This window comes from Pristis pectinata, chromosome 12 (genome assembly GCF_009764475.1).
Source record: "Pristis pectinata isolate sPriPec2 chromosome 12, sPriPec2.1.pri, whole genome shotgun sequence".
NCBI lineage: Eukaryota > Metazoa > Chordata > Chondrichthyes > Rhinopristiformes > Pristidae > Pristis > Pristis pectinata.
Window position 1 is genome coordinate 17,756,909 of NC_067416.1, and position 14,804 is coordinate 17,771,712.

Genomic DNA, 14,804 nt, shown 5'->3' on the forward strand with positions numbered 1-14,804 from the left:
AACATTCAATAAAATAGATGTAGAGAAGGCATTTCCCCTTAGGGATGGGTGGTGGTGACAGAATTGTGGAGAGACCAAAACTCTAGATTACAATTATGAGAAAGTCATAAATCCAGTAGAGAATACAATGGATGTGCTGATGGCTACACAACGGGTGGAGAAGGTTTGAATAAAGCAAATATACTGACTTGGATCATTTAGGTCTAATGGCTACTTCCATGCCATAAATTCTGAGAACAGAGTCTTGCTGCAATACCAATGAGCACTTTTCTGGTGGAATGTAAGGTATGTGTTCTGAAAAGTATTTTGCCCTAATGCCACCACCATCTAGATTGATGCATTTTATCCTAGACAAAATACGTATAAAATAATGGAATGTAGCTGCCAACATAATTAGGATTTGGTCTCAACTAATATGGAAAAGTGAGTCAGACTGAAAATATTATCAACGTTGCAATTTCTTATTCAAACATTACAAGTGATGTTTTGTGCTCCACATTTTTAACTGCATTTCTGCATTCATAAACGAATTGATCTTGATCTGTTTAGCAAAAAAAACTGTTTGGACCTGAAGGCCAATGTCTCTTGAGCACACATTTCCTGTTGCTTAATGAGCACAAGTATGTTTGCTGGAGACATATTTAGTGTGTTTACTTCTTTCTCTGGGTCCTAGAGCTCCTGTTTGTGGCTGAAGTGAAACTGTGTAAAGTCTTCAAAAATGCAAGTTTATACGTAAATAAAAAAAATATAATTTGGAAAATAATGTCTAAAGTTTCTTTGTTTATCTAGAAGGAAGTCAGAAATCTATATATAAATAAACCTGAAATATCAGTTCCCATTTTGTAATCCTATGTCAACTGCTTGAGGTGATCTCCATGATGTGATGGTGCTGCTCGCCTTAAGTGGACAATACCCTTGAAATATAGCAAGCTTGAGGGGCTGAATGGCCCAGTTGTGTTCCTGTATTCCCCTGCTTTCTTATGACATAACTTGAAGCATTGTAAAATAATGATAACAACAACAGGAAACAACTGTCTTGATAAATTAGGAATCCTATTGCAGATGAAGTCATGAAACCATAACAGGACATTACTTAATCTGTAACTTCTGGGCGAGGATAAATGGAGCAGGGAGATTAAAATGGAATTTGAAAATGGGAATACCACTGATAGATGTCTAACCGATACCACAAATAGTGTGGGAGCTGAACTATACAGGCAGTCCCCAGGTTACAATAAGATTCTGTTGCTGAGTAATTTTTTGAGTAGGCACGGGAAGAGCAGCCACCAGCTAGCCTCACTGACTCAGTGAGTGAGCAAGTGCGTCTGGTCATTGCTCCCAGCTAAGCAGACTCACTTCCAGCTCTGCTCAACTTGACCCGGCCTCCAAGTGTTGCGGCTCAGGGGTGTGGGGAAAGAAGGCATGCAGAAGTGCCCTGTCCCCACCCAGCAGAAGATGCCTGCAGCCCCACAGCAGCTGGCAAATCCATCCCCATCCATCCCGCCAGTCATCCAAACGTTTGTTCGTATGAACGGGGTACACATTAGGCAGGCCTTCGTAACCCAGGTAGGACCTGTAAGCAGCGTTGAATAATTTTGCAGTGTGCAGTCACATGGAAAGCAGTTTCGTTAGTGTGGAAGGCAGAGTGGCAACGTGTGTGCTGTGGAAGATTTGTAGTTGTGTAACTCCTAATTTCAACTCCCAGAACATCTCAAAGTGCTTTGACTACGATGAGTGACTAACCTGTTCTGCAGGGAAATGCTCTTCAAATAATGGTCACATGAGAGTGAAAAAGTTGTGTTGGACATGTCAGTGTTATTGATGTCTTTGCAAGATTATGGATTAGTTTATAGCTACTAAAATACTGCATAGAAGGTTAAGGACGATAAAACTGACTGTATGCATGAAAACACAGAAAGTAAGTGTGGGAACAGAATGGTAGTGGTTGTGCTGCCAGGAGGAACAGTATGAGTGTGTTAGGGGTAACTAACTCTACAAGTTAGTAGATTAATTGGCCGCTGTAAATTGCCCCTGGTGTGTAGGTGAGTGGCAGAATCTCGGGGAGTTGATGAGAGTGTGGGGAGAATAAAAAAACAGGATTCATGTAGGAATAGAATAAATGTTGAGTTACTGCAACATCTCTGGCTAATGTGGGAATGTCTCACTGCTATAGAGTGTTTGTTGCAGTGTTCTTATCACCTACTTCCTTGTAAAGGTGGTTTTGCAGTTTTAGTTGGTCATGAATATTATGTTTAAAATCTCCTTTTGAGGGTTTTGATAAATGATTGCTTTTACTTTCATGGTAGTGTTATCTGTCACTGCATATTGAGAATCCCAAGGGCACTGTTGCAAATCATTGGAAACTTTTAGTTTCCTTTCCTGCTTATCTTGTTCCCATCTTGTCACTGCCATTAACTTGATAAATAACTTTTATGAAATTGTTTTACAGATTAGAAATGTTTCCGACCACAAAAATAAATTCTCAACATGTGATAAAGGTTTCCTTTTCTCAGCTACTTTATCAGCAAAATCTATGTTATCTTTTCAGTCTCGGCAGTTTTCACAATATTGTCCATTGATAGCTCCCACGTTGTAAATAAGATTCTTTCTGAGAGATGGTGATACAGTAATTTGAAATTTAAACATATATGCACAAAGAAATTTTTTTTAATTCTCAGGAGATATGGGCACATTGGCAAGGCCAGAATTAAATACCCGAGAGAATGTGGTTGCGAACTACCTGATTGAATCTCTGCAGTCTTTGTGATAAAGGCACTCCTGCTGTGCTACTAAGTAGGGTCCTACAGGGTTTTAAGCCAACAATGATGGTATGGCAGTATATTCCCAAATCAGGATGGCATGGGAACTGGTGGCAATCTTCTTTATTATGTGAAAAATGTGCAAGTATTGGGTGCAGCAAGTAAATGTAAGGTTTGCCCAGTTTTGAATTATCTTGAATGAATTAGCAAAGTTTGGTAACTGGCTGCTATCTTTAACCATCCCAACTGCAATAAACCTCAAAATTCAGTTGGGGCTCCAAGTACAAAGACAAATACGGGGCTCTTGGTGGAGGTATAAGGGGGGAAGTTGGAGATGTGCGGGGCACATTTTTTTACACAGAGAATGGTAGGTGCCTGGAATGGGCTGCTAGGGGTAGTGGTGGAAGCAGATACAACAGTGGTGTTTAAGAGGCCTTTAGACAGACACATGCATATGCAGGGAATGGAGGGATATGGATCATGTGCAGGCAGAAGAGAATTAGTTTAATTTAACTTGGTGTTTGGCACAGACCTCATGGGCTGAAGGGCCTGTTCCTGTGCTGCACTGTTCTATGTTCTATATATAAAGTGGGTGACATTGGATGAGCCACCTGGTGTGTACACAATCTGGTTTTTCTTTCCATTATCCTCCCTGGACTGGCAGTAGTGGGTTAGCTGCAAATTACACACTCCAGCCTCTGGATAATTAGGTCAAAACAAATAAGGCAGATGAATTCAGGGCGTGGATTGGCTCTGGGAACTGGAATATCATAGCCATAACGCAAACATGGCTGAGAGAAGGGCAGGACTGGCTGCTCAATGTTCCAGGATATAGATGCTACAGGCGTGACAGAGGTGCAGGTAAGAGAGGAGGGGGAGTTGCCTTCTTGATGAAAGAGGACATAACAATGGTCATCAGAGAGGATATTCTTGGGGGATCATCCAGTGAGGCCATATGGGTAGAACTTAGAAACAAGAAGGGGAGCGTCACTCTGATGGGATTGTATTATAGGCTCCCCAGTAGTCAGCGGGAATTGAAGGAGCAGATATGTGGAGAGGCTGAGCTAGCTGTAAACATAATAGGTTAGCATTAATGGGAGATTTTAACCTCCCTAATATTGACTGGGCCAACCATAGTGTAAAAAAGGCTTGGACAGAGTGGAATTTCTGAAATGTGTCCAAGAAAGCTTCCTTTATCAATATATAGAGGGAACTACTAGAGAGGGTACAACACTGGACCTCCTCCTGGGGAATGCGGTAGGGCAAGTGGTGGACGTGTCTGTCAGTGAGCACTTTGGGTCCAGTGACCATAATTCTATTCAGTTTTAAAATAGTTATGGAGAAGGATACAGCTGGTTCACAGGTTAAGATCCTGAACTGGGGCAGAGCAAATTTCAGAGCCATTAGGTGGGATCTCACAGTGGTTGATTGGGCAATATTGGTTTATTGGTTCATTATCGACACATGTACCGAGGTACAGTGAAAAACTTGTCATGCATACCGTTCATACAGATCAATTCATTACAACAGTGCATTGAAGTAGAACAATAACAGAACACAGAATAAAGTGTTACAGTTCAGAGAAAGTGCAGTGCAGGTAGACAATAAGGTGCAAGGTCATAACAAGGTAGATTGTGAGGTCAGTAGATTGTTCGCAGGGAAAGGAGCTCTGCCAAGTGGGAGGCCTTTAAAAGTGTGATGTCAGGAGTTCAGGGCCTGCGTGTTCCTGTTGGAATGAAGGGCAAGGCTGGCAGGTTTTGGGAACCCTGGTTGACGAGAGGTATTGAGGCTCTGGTTAAGAAAAGGAGGGAGGCATACACTGCACATGAGCAGTTGGGAACTACTGAATTTCTTGACGACAACAAGAAGTGGAGGAGTGCACTTAAGAGAGAACTTAGGAGGGCAAAAAGAGGATATGAGAGGGATCTGGCAGGCAAGCTGAGGCAAAATCCCAAGAAATTCTGTAGGTATATTAAGAGTAAAAGGGTGGCTCGGAAGAGAATAAGTCCCCTTAAAGATCTGCATGGCTGTCTGTGTGTGGAACCATAGGAAATGGGTGAGATTTTCAATGAATATTTCTCTTCAGTTTTTGCTGTGGAGAAGACAATGAAAGCTAAGGAAATGGGGGATGTGAGTTGTGTTGTCTTGGAACACATACAAATTAGCAGGGAGGAGGTGTTGGAGGCATTAAATGCATTAAGATGCATAAATCCCCAGGGCCTGAAGTGGTGCATTCTCGGACCGCATGGGAAGCTAAAGTAGAAGTTGCAGAGACTTTTGCTTCATCTCTGGCCACAGGTGAGGTTCCGGAGGACTGAAGAATGGCTAATGTGGTACCATTGTTTAAAAAGGGTAGCAAAAACAAGCCGGGAAACTACAAGCCAATGAGTCTGACATCGGTGGTGGGTAAATTGCTGGAGGGGAGCATTTGGAGAGGCAGACTCTGATTCAGGACAGTGAGCACAGCTTTCTGCATGGGAAGTCGTGTCTGACAAATCTCTTGGAGTTCTTCGAGGAGATAACCAAGAGGGTAGATGAGGGTAGGAAAGATGTTATTAAACTAGAACAAGTGAAAAAAAGATCTATCAGGATGTTGCTTGGACTTGGAGGCCTGAGTTACAAGGAGAGATTGCATAGATTGGGACTTTATTCACTGGAACATAGATAGAGGGGTGACCTGTTAGAGGTATACTATCACGAGGGGCATAGACAGGGTGAAAGCACATAGTCTTTTTCCCAGGGAGAGGGCATAGGTTTAAGATCAGAGGCGAGAGATTTAAAAGGGACATCAGAGGCGGCAGCTTAATGCATAGGGTGGTGCGTATTTGGAATGAGCTGCCAGAAATAGTGGTTGAGCCATCTAGATAAGTACCTGGATAAGAGAGTTTAGAGGGCTATGGGCCAAACACAGGCAGATGGGACTAGCTCACTGGGCAACACAGTCAGCATGGACGAGTTGGGCCAAAGGGCCTGTTTCCATGTTGTATGACTCTATGACCAAGTTGTTGATACTGTTCAAATTTAAAAGTAGAGAAATTGAGATTGAGGGAAAAAGGTTGGTGAATTCTTGAGTCCTCCAGGGATCAGCATGTAACTCTTTGCACACAAGAATTACTTCACCACATAAGAAGAGAGTGAAATTCAACCTAAAATTGTGGCAAGTGGACAACAGTCCATTGGAAGCTAATGTTGATATGTGTGGAGTTGGAGCTGATCTGTAATCACTCAAAGTGCACTGCTGAGATTATATTTAATTTGTAAAGGACAACCTTTAAATTTAGCAAGTTATCTGCAAAGTCCAATGAAGTAGAGCACAGTTCTATTAAGGATTAGAATGGTAATTCCTGAATGATTAACACATTTTGGCAAGATTAGAAGATATGGTATGTGCTGTCAATTATTTTTCCTTAGTAATAACCAGATTTTATGACTGTCTAGTTCATGCTGTAGGCTAAGTCTTATGAATATTGCAGGTTGCATAGGCAGACAGCTGTGGAATGAATGTTATGTGTAGTATCCATGCTGTCAATTGGATATCAGTCGAGTGCATGGGTAGATGTATGAAGTTTTGATGAAGTGGAAATGCACCACAACTGTACTCAGAATGCCTGGAGGTCATATTTAGTGCTTATAATAATGAGGTATAGGTAACAGGAGTGCTGTCATTGTGAAATTTGTGACTTCTTTTCCTTTTACAGGAAACATTTTTTAAACCCAATTGTTTCTTTATTCAGTTCCATGCTTGCAGCTTGAGTTAAATAACCTACTGCCTGATCTGTTTTTTACATCTCAATAAATTGGATCATGTCACTCTTTCTCTAAATAAACAGAAGTTCAGTTGTGTGACCCTTTTTTGTAACAAAGAGCCAAAGTGCTGGACTCATCCTTAATGCTCTCCTGAACAGAGCACATTAACTCTCATTGTATTGCTCCATGCTCTTTCTAGAATTGCATCTCTGTTATGAAGATCACAATAATTTCTTTGTTAAATGAAATGAAATGATACTCCTATGTAACAGTACTTCAGAAATAACACCCACAAAATGCTGGAAGAACTCAGCAGGTCAGGTTGCATCTATGGAGGGAAATAAACAGTTGACGTTTCGGGTCAAGACATGTTACAAAAGCAAAGGACCAGAGAATAATCAATGGTCCACAATCCAAAATTTATTTTTGGTAATAGGACAGCTTGTGTTTATTGTGAAATGTGGACATTCTGTTAACTATTCCTTTGCATGATTTAACATCCCTTATTGTTTGTTCCCAGGCAGAGTATGAAGTTATGCCAGATGAAAAACGTGAAGAGAAAGGACAAGAAATGATTAGTAAATACCTCACCCCAGAGGTAAGAACTTCTCATTGCTAGCTCTGTGGTGAAAGTTTAAAACACATGGATAAGGCAAAGATGAGCTCTTCGAACATGGTGAGTCCGAGTCCAAGACCTTCCTTATCCCATAATCTGGGACCAGGGTAAATTATCGTAAGTAGCAAATAAGCACAAGTGATCTCAGAGTCAAAGTTGGGGTCACCTTCACTCTCAGAATCCTTGCTTTAGGAGCTTTCCGGCGACATGTGCCTCATACGACACTGCTGCTCACTGCTTCTCTGGCCAGCTGGGGAACCTTCCATTTTTGATAAATGCATCTTTTGCATTCACTCATGAAAAGTGCATTTAGTTGCAGGTAAAAGGTTCCCAAAGTGCAAGCATTCATAGAGGGCACTAATGTCCTTACATACACCCACCTGCAAACTTCCTGTGTGCGCTTTTCTTTAGAAGCCCGCGTAGATTCCACTGCATTCCCCACCTCCCACCCCAGGAGGACTCTACTAGCCTCCTAGTTTACTCATTCCTCGGTGACACTGCCCAGTAGCTGAAAGAGGGCTGGTTTATATTGCATGTGATGGCTTACCCTGAAGTCACAGATTTGAAGAAAGCTGCTCCCAATGGGGGAAGTTTGAGCCCTCATGCCCACTAGTCCTGAAATAGGGTAGCATTACACGAAGGAGTCTGTTGGTGCTGCATTGGAAGTGGCACCAATAAATTTTGCAATGTATTTCTTTTAGTTTTTTTAAAAGAGCACAAGGGAGTTTGCTAATGTCATTTAAATACTGGAAGACAGCGCAGACAAATTCCTTGGCTCTTGGGAGTGTGTATCCAGAGAATCTGGAACAAACTTGCATATTCTCAACAAAAGCACTTTCATGTTAAAGGAGAAAAATAAGCAGTCCTAAAAATGAGCTTCCAAGAAACATTACCTTCTGCAAATCTCTGGATTTATGTATAATGAATATTTATTTAAGGAACTAGGAGAAGATATGTGTAACCTGAAAGAACTAAACAAAGTGAGATTATATAAATTCTATACAGTATCTGGTTTATGCTTATTAGAAGATACTCTAAGAAGCATAAACCAGTATATTCCATTTCAAACTTGACAATAGCATTATATTTCAGTGCAGGCCTTTTCTGTACATTTGGTCCACTATCAGACCATCTCCCTTTCTCTCTCCTGCTTCTTGTCAACATAAAATACTGTGAGACTCCTTCCAGTATATGCAGAATGTTTTACACTCAAGGTTTCTCCAGTACTGTTGTATATTCACACCGATATGTCTGTTTCCATAAGAACTCCAAGTCTCTTCTGTTTCTGTTTTTCACTTTTTCTTTTGTCTTTCTGTGCACATGCTGTCTCTCCTCTCCTTCCCTGCTCCATCCTCTCCTTCCTTCCGTGTCTCTCTCTCTTTTTCTCTTCATCCCCTTCCCTCTTCTTCACCCTTTCTCCTTCATCCTCCCTCAGTCCAGCTCCTCAATATTGCTGCATTGTTTCCTCCATCTTTACATATTTCATTTACTCGTAGGAATCTTATTGAATAAAATATATTTGCCATCTATCACTCTATTCTTGGGGAACATTAGAAATTGACTGAGATTGCATCTGTGGGAACACCTTCACTACATGGCCAGCAATATTTCAAGAAAGTAATGAGGGATGGGCAAGAATTATTAGCCCTACCAGCAGCGCCACATCCTTTGTATGTGAGTATCTTCGACGTACAAGTGACAAATATATTATTTGAGGATACATGAACCAACAGTCTTTGGCCTGCTCTTTGGAAACTGCTAAATGTTTTTTTTTCTCTTTTTAATCCAAATAAAATATTTGGACAATAAATAAAACAACTGACTCACCCAATGCATTGATTAATCTTCCATATAAACTTTTATGCCCTATTTTTGATAAAAATAAAATTAGTATAATTCATATTCTATGTGATTGGTAATAGAAATTTATTTGACATCTGAATCTATTAATAGATTCCTTAATATCATGATTTTTAAAAATTATACTTTTTAATGTGAGGGTTTGTATTATTTAAAGCAAACCGGATGAAGCATGAATGCAATATATTACATGTATTTGGCCTAATTATTGCACGATCTTTGTTTTTTAATCTTTCATTTATGAATATTACCTGGTCTGGCTCTGTCTTTCATAGATGAGTTTAAATCAATTAACCTATTGCCCACTTGGTGCAGTCTATGTGGAAAAGTTGCTGCTGTGTCTGAATTATAGCACTGACTGCACTTCAAAGTAATTGATTGCTTTGAGAGACATGATAACTGCTTCTTAGGTACTTGCTTCTCAGATACTCTTTTTCCATACTTCTAATCAAAGAAGTGGATTCACAATATTTAGTGATCTGTTTTATGTGGTTTAAAGATATTCCCATCTAAAAGTCCAATTCGTAGTGATATCATTCATTCTTCATTTCTTTCAGGACGTGAACCCTCTCTAAGATAAATGCCATTCATTACATTTTGTTTCCTTGCATGAAGCATGAATCCTTAACAATATTCAATGAAAAAAAGTCCCAAAGACTGACTTAATAAATTCATTTTTTAATTTTTTTGCACAGATAAGGATCTTATGCTTTCAAGTTATTTTATATATCAACTTTGTATTTTGTTTTAAGAAATAAGCTTTGAAAATGCAGATATTGAGCATGCACAGCTGACTAATTGCGTTGTCTGTGGACACTTGATAGGGCTTAATCTTTTTGGTTTTAATTTTTGTTTGGTTCATGGTATTTTTTAATACTATTTGCCAAAACTTCAGTCATTAAAGCATTTCAGTCAATAAGATGCATTAATTTTCTTTCTCTCAAACTGCAATTAAATCAAAAACACAACCAAACTATGGCTCACATGATATATTTACTGATTACCCTGATTCTACAAGGTACATGGTTCAACTGTTTGGAGACACAAGAGACTGCAGGTGCTGGAATCTGGAGCCAGAAACAATCTGCTGGAAGAACTCAGTGGGACGGGCAGCATCTCTGGGCGGAAAGAAATTGTTGACGTTTTGGGTTGAAACACCACCCAAAACGTCAACAATTTCTTCCCTCTCACAGATGCTGCCTGACCCACTGAGTTCCTCCAGCAGATTGTTTGTTGCTGCTGGTTAAACTGTTACATGACTTTAAAACTGTTTGACATGATTTTAAGCACAGAAGCTGCATCTTTTAAAGGTCCTGGCATTCTTGCTAGTGTTTTTGTTGCAAATGGGCAGAGGAGTTGAAGTGAACCAACTTTGTAATCTGCCATGAAATGGGGATTCAGAACCAGAAGCGATCTCTCAAAGCACAACACCTGGTTGTTCTTCTATTACCACGGCTATTTGCTGCTTGGTTAAATACAGGAGATTGTTCACAAAATTGCCACTAGGTCTCTCAGCCCCTCGAGTGAAATTCCTCAAACTGAACACCTTTAGGTAATCACACACTCCACTGGTGTTTTGCTCCATTTTCATGTGCTTTTACTCTTCCAGTTTTTATGCCACTAAACAGCACATCCACGGACAAATTGATTGATCATCAGTCCTTACATGTGTTTTAAAAGCCGTGTGCAACATCCTGCAAGCAAACTTTAAATTCTGCACGCTAACCATTTATCCTCAACATAGAGATTTATTGGTGTGGGGAGAAAAATGACCTTTTCGAGTAGACTATTGGGAGTACTTTCATGCTTTCTATCAGTTAAAACAGAAAGATCCAAGCCCTGGTGGTAAAATAGTCAATGATATGACTGATTAATGAGATAAAACTCAGATTAGTAAAAGCACAGCAATTCTGTCAATGACTTCTGTGTTCAACCAAATAGTTAACAGCATTGGTAACAGACAACCAGCTAGATATTATGTGTCAAGGGCTGACTTTTGTTCCTAAACACATTTCTTGGCAGATTGCTTAGGAATCTTGCAATGGGTGACTTTGAATGTGCCTCTATTATTACTGACAGCATCAATAAGTTGATGAGTTAGCCCAAAGTCTTAATCAATAACCAAAAATGCCTGACTTTGCCAAATAATGACCATAAAGCACTCATAAACCAAATCAGAAATGAAATGAAAAATTGAAGCCATTGTATATGTGGATGGAATAGTTTTGATTCTGCATCACAATATTAATGCTCATTTTGCAAGGTGCCCAGCACATGGCCCTTACTGTTTCATTTGCTGAATGCTCTGCAGTCTGTACTTGACAATGTAATTTGACCTTGACTCTCCTCAGTAATGTCATATATTGACACCCCTTGCACAATTGTTGGACTCACTTCAAAATATCTTTGATCAAGCAGTTTCCTTTGTTATTGTTCTGGGCATCATTTGATAGGATTAAGTTGTCAATGTGGACTTGAGGAAATTTCTCTCTAATTTTCACAATTCCTAGACATATACACCTCAGTGTTCTACCTCATTACTGGTAGGCTTAGTACATGAACACTATCATTGTGGGGTGAACAGCATGCACATGATGCTTTACTTGTTCTAATTGCCAGTCCTCCAACCTACTTACTTATTTATTTATTACCTCAGAGAAGGAGGCCATTCAGCCTATCAGGCTCATGCCCAGCTCTCAGCTGAGCAATCCCATTTGTCCTAACCCACCCTCCCGTTTCTTTGTACTCCTGCAACTTATTCTCTCACATGCCTATTAATTTCTCTTTGATTGTTTTGCAAAGGGTAATTTATAGTAACCATATACCAGCCCATGCTTGAGATGTGAGAGAAAACTGGAGTATCCAGGAAAATACAGGTAGTCAGAGAGTGAACATGCTGCTTCATACAGCCAGCACTGAGGTCAGGATTGAACCTGGCTCACTGGGGCTGTGAGAGAGCAATGCTAACTGTTCTGCCTCTGTGCATTGGGTTCCAAATTGAATGAGGTTGGACTCAATCACATTCTGAGTCTTCTGTTCATTCACCCTTCAGCAAGAATGTATTCTGTTAGGGAAGATGGCTCTCTCCTGGAGCTTAGGAGAGGTGTTACATGCCAGTGTTTCATGGTGAGATTCTATCAGCCCACTAAAATCTATTTAATCAATATCTCCTTTACCATGCAAACTGACCTTTCTCTTTCCCCATTTGAAGAGGTGGGGGGAGGTGGGCAAAGAGGAATGATGTTTTATTCCACTGTTTTAATTTGAAAAGTTCATGAAAAGCAGTCTGAACTGTGGATCATTGTCTGATACAACTTCTTCAGAAAGTCAGTATTTTATACGGATACACAAGGAACTGCAGATGCTGGAATCTTGAAAAAGAGAGGAACAACACTGTGAGTTGCTCAGTATTTTGTACAAACGGTAGGTTGTGGACTATTCATGGCACCTGTGATGTCCTCGTTCAGACCTGTGTCTGAATCATTCAATCCACTTAATGCCTATTCATACATTTGTTTCAAAACAAGGTATTTCCATGCAGCTCTGGTTATTTCCTCAGTCGTAATGGGGAAATCATCTTCCATCACCTGAAGAGTATATATTTTATTTAATGTATATCCCTTGTGTCTTCACAATGTAATCTTGACAATGCATCCACTATAGTGTTTTGCTTGCATGCACTGTACTCAACAATATAGCCCAATTGAGACAATAGAATGACCCATATCTGCATCCTCGATGACACCATCATCGGAATAGCAGACTTCAATTGTAAAATGGACAATAGCAGGTTGTGGTCAGAATGGCCTTCGCAACAAAAGCTGATGAAACCTTATGACTCTCAATATATCCACCTCCTCTATCTGGGCATAATATTTTTTGCTTTTTGTTAGATGTGCAAGCATTTTTTTATTTGCTGCCTTTTACCCCACCACCACGGTTTGTCTTTGTGACATGGAGTCAGTGCTTTAGCAAGCTGTGGTAGAAATCTGGCACAGCATGGGAGTATTTCTAGAAATGCCTGGAGTTTGCTATTGTTTTCTGGCTCTGACAATAGTTTCAACTTTAATGTAAATAATTGATTTAGCTATTTGCAGGCCTAAATAAATCAATTCCATTTGCTTTGAACACTTGCTCAAGTGTGAAATGGTTTTCTTCTTCTGTGACAGATGGAAATAGAATGCCATCCTGATTGCAAACCAACCTGAACCCAGTCAGCATCTTGCCCTTTGTTGCTTGGAATGTTTTATGTGACGAGTTCACCCTGCATGGTGGCCTAGTATATGAGTGCAACCCCAAGCGTGCTAATCATCTTGTAGCAACGCTTTCTCGGATGATATTAAGTTGGTATTGGTATTGGTTTATTATTGTCACTTGTACCAAGGTACAGTGAAAAACTTGTCTTGCATACCAATCGTACAGGTCAATTCATTACACAGTGCAGTTATATTGGGTGTAAGTACATGACATATCCTATTTAGGAATGACCTTTGTTCCTGGCCTGTGCGGCAGGGGGTATTGCTCGGCACCTACTGCCCTATTAGGGATTAATTTGTAATCACTGCAGAGATGGACAGGTATCAGCCTTGGATACCGACACCCTTGGGCTTTGTTCAGTCATTCACTGCCATTTTCACCAATGCTGTATGTTGCTTAGGTTTGTGCAACTAAGATAAGATAAGATATCTTTATTAGTCTCATGTACGTCGAAGCACACAGTGAAATGCATCCTTTTGCGTAGTGTTCTGGGGGCAGCCCGCAAGTGTCACCATGCTTCCGGCGCCAACAAAGCATGCCCACAACTTTTTTGGAATGTGGGAGGAAACCGGAGCACCCAGAGGAAACCCACACAGACATGGGGAGAACGTACAAATTCCCCTGAGCTTTCAGTGCTTTGAGTGTGCTCTGGGTTTACAGCGGGTTGGCTTGGCATTTGATTTTACACAGAAGTGTCTGTGTGTGTGTGTCCTTCAGTACATTTTCATGTTGTTCCAGAAATTTGCTTAAATATAACCATTAATGTTCACAGAGAATACGCTTTTCCAATCCATTCTCAGCTCCTGGGCTTGTGCTGGGTGTCAGATGGAAGGAACGCTGCTTCTGTTGTCACTTGTGCTGAAGGTGCACAGAGCACACAGTTTGCACTGCATACGTTGAAACAGGACTTGACCACAGAGTTGAGGTCAGCTCCCCACCTCTCATCACTGCCCCCGGACCTGCTCCCAACCCCAGCTGCCCAATCATCTCAAAATCAACCTCCAATTGGTTCACCAACCTAGGCCTAGATACCCTCTGATCAATTCCACCCACCCCCACCCCCACCTACTGCCTGCTCATCTCAGCACTCCACCTTTCAAACTCTCCCCTCACCCTGTCCTATCCCTAAGTTATTTCCTCCATGATCCTCACGATCTGCAAAGGCGCTAGGTTGTGAAGGAAAGGTCTTTTTGTGACTTCACCTGTGTAAAGTCTATTAAACTGTGCACAATGTCATTTAAAGAATATCATTGCCTGGGGACCTCACTCAGAACCCAGTCTAGATATAACACACATTTTTAGGGGTGTCACAGTTCTGAGCCTTTATTTTTGCAGACCCCTTTGTAGTAGTTCCATAGGTATGCAAGTGCTGATTATTTCACTGTAGGCTGACTGGATTCTCTCTTTAGTTTTTAATGTATTTATTTTTTGGAGGTGGTATTCCAGTTCTACTTTCTTGCTTCCTCTCTTTGCCCTACCTCCCCTCTTTCACCTCTGTTGTACAATAAGGCTTTTCCATTGTAGCAAGGGTATTGCACATCATTATAGCTAAGGTTCTACATTGA

The 14,804-nt window shown here is 40.6% G+C and overlaps 1 protein-coding gene across 2 annotated transcripts in view; it reads left to right on the forward strand.

Moving 5' to 3' along the window:
- Nucleotides 1-14,804, forward strand: part of LOC127576641 (G protein-coupled receptor kinase 5-like) — a 198,702-nt gene that overhangs the window by 116,068 nt on the left and 67,830 nt on the right. For both annotated transcript variants that reach the window (XM_052027214.1, XM_052027215.1), the window contains one exon: nucleotides 7,027-7,104. In XM_052027214.1, coding sequence (XP_051883174.1) covers nucleotides 7,027-7,104 — 78 coding nt within the window. The remainder of the gene's footprint in view (nucleotides 1-7,026; nucleotides 7,105-14,804) is intronic.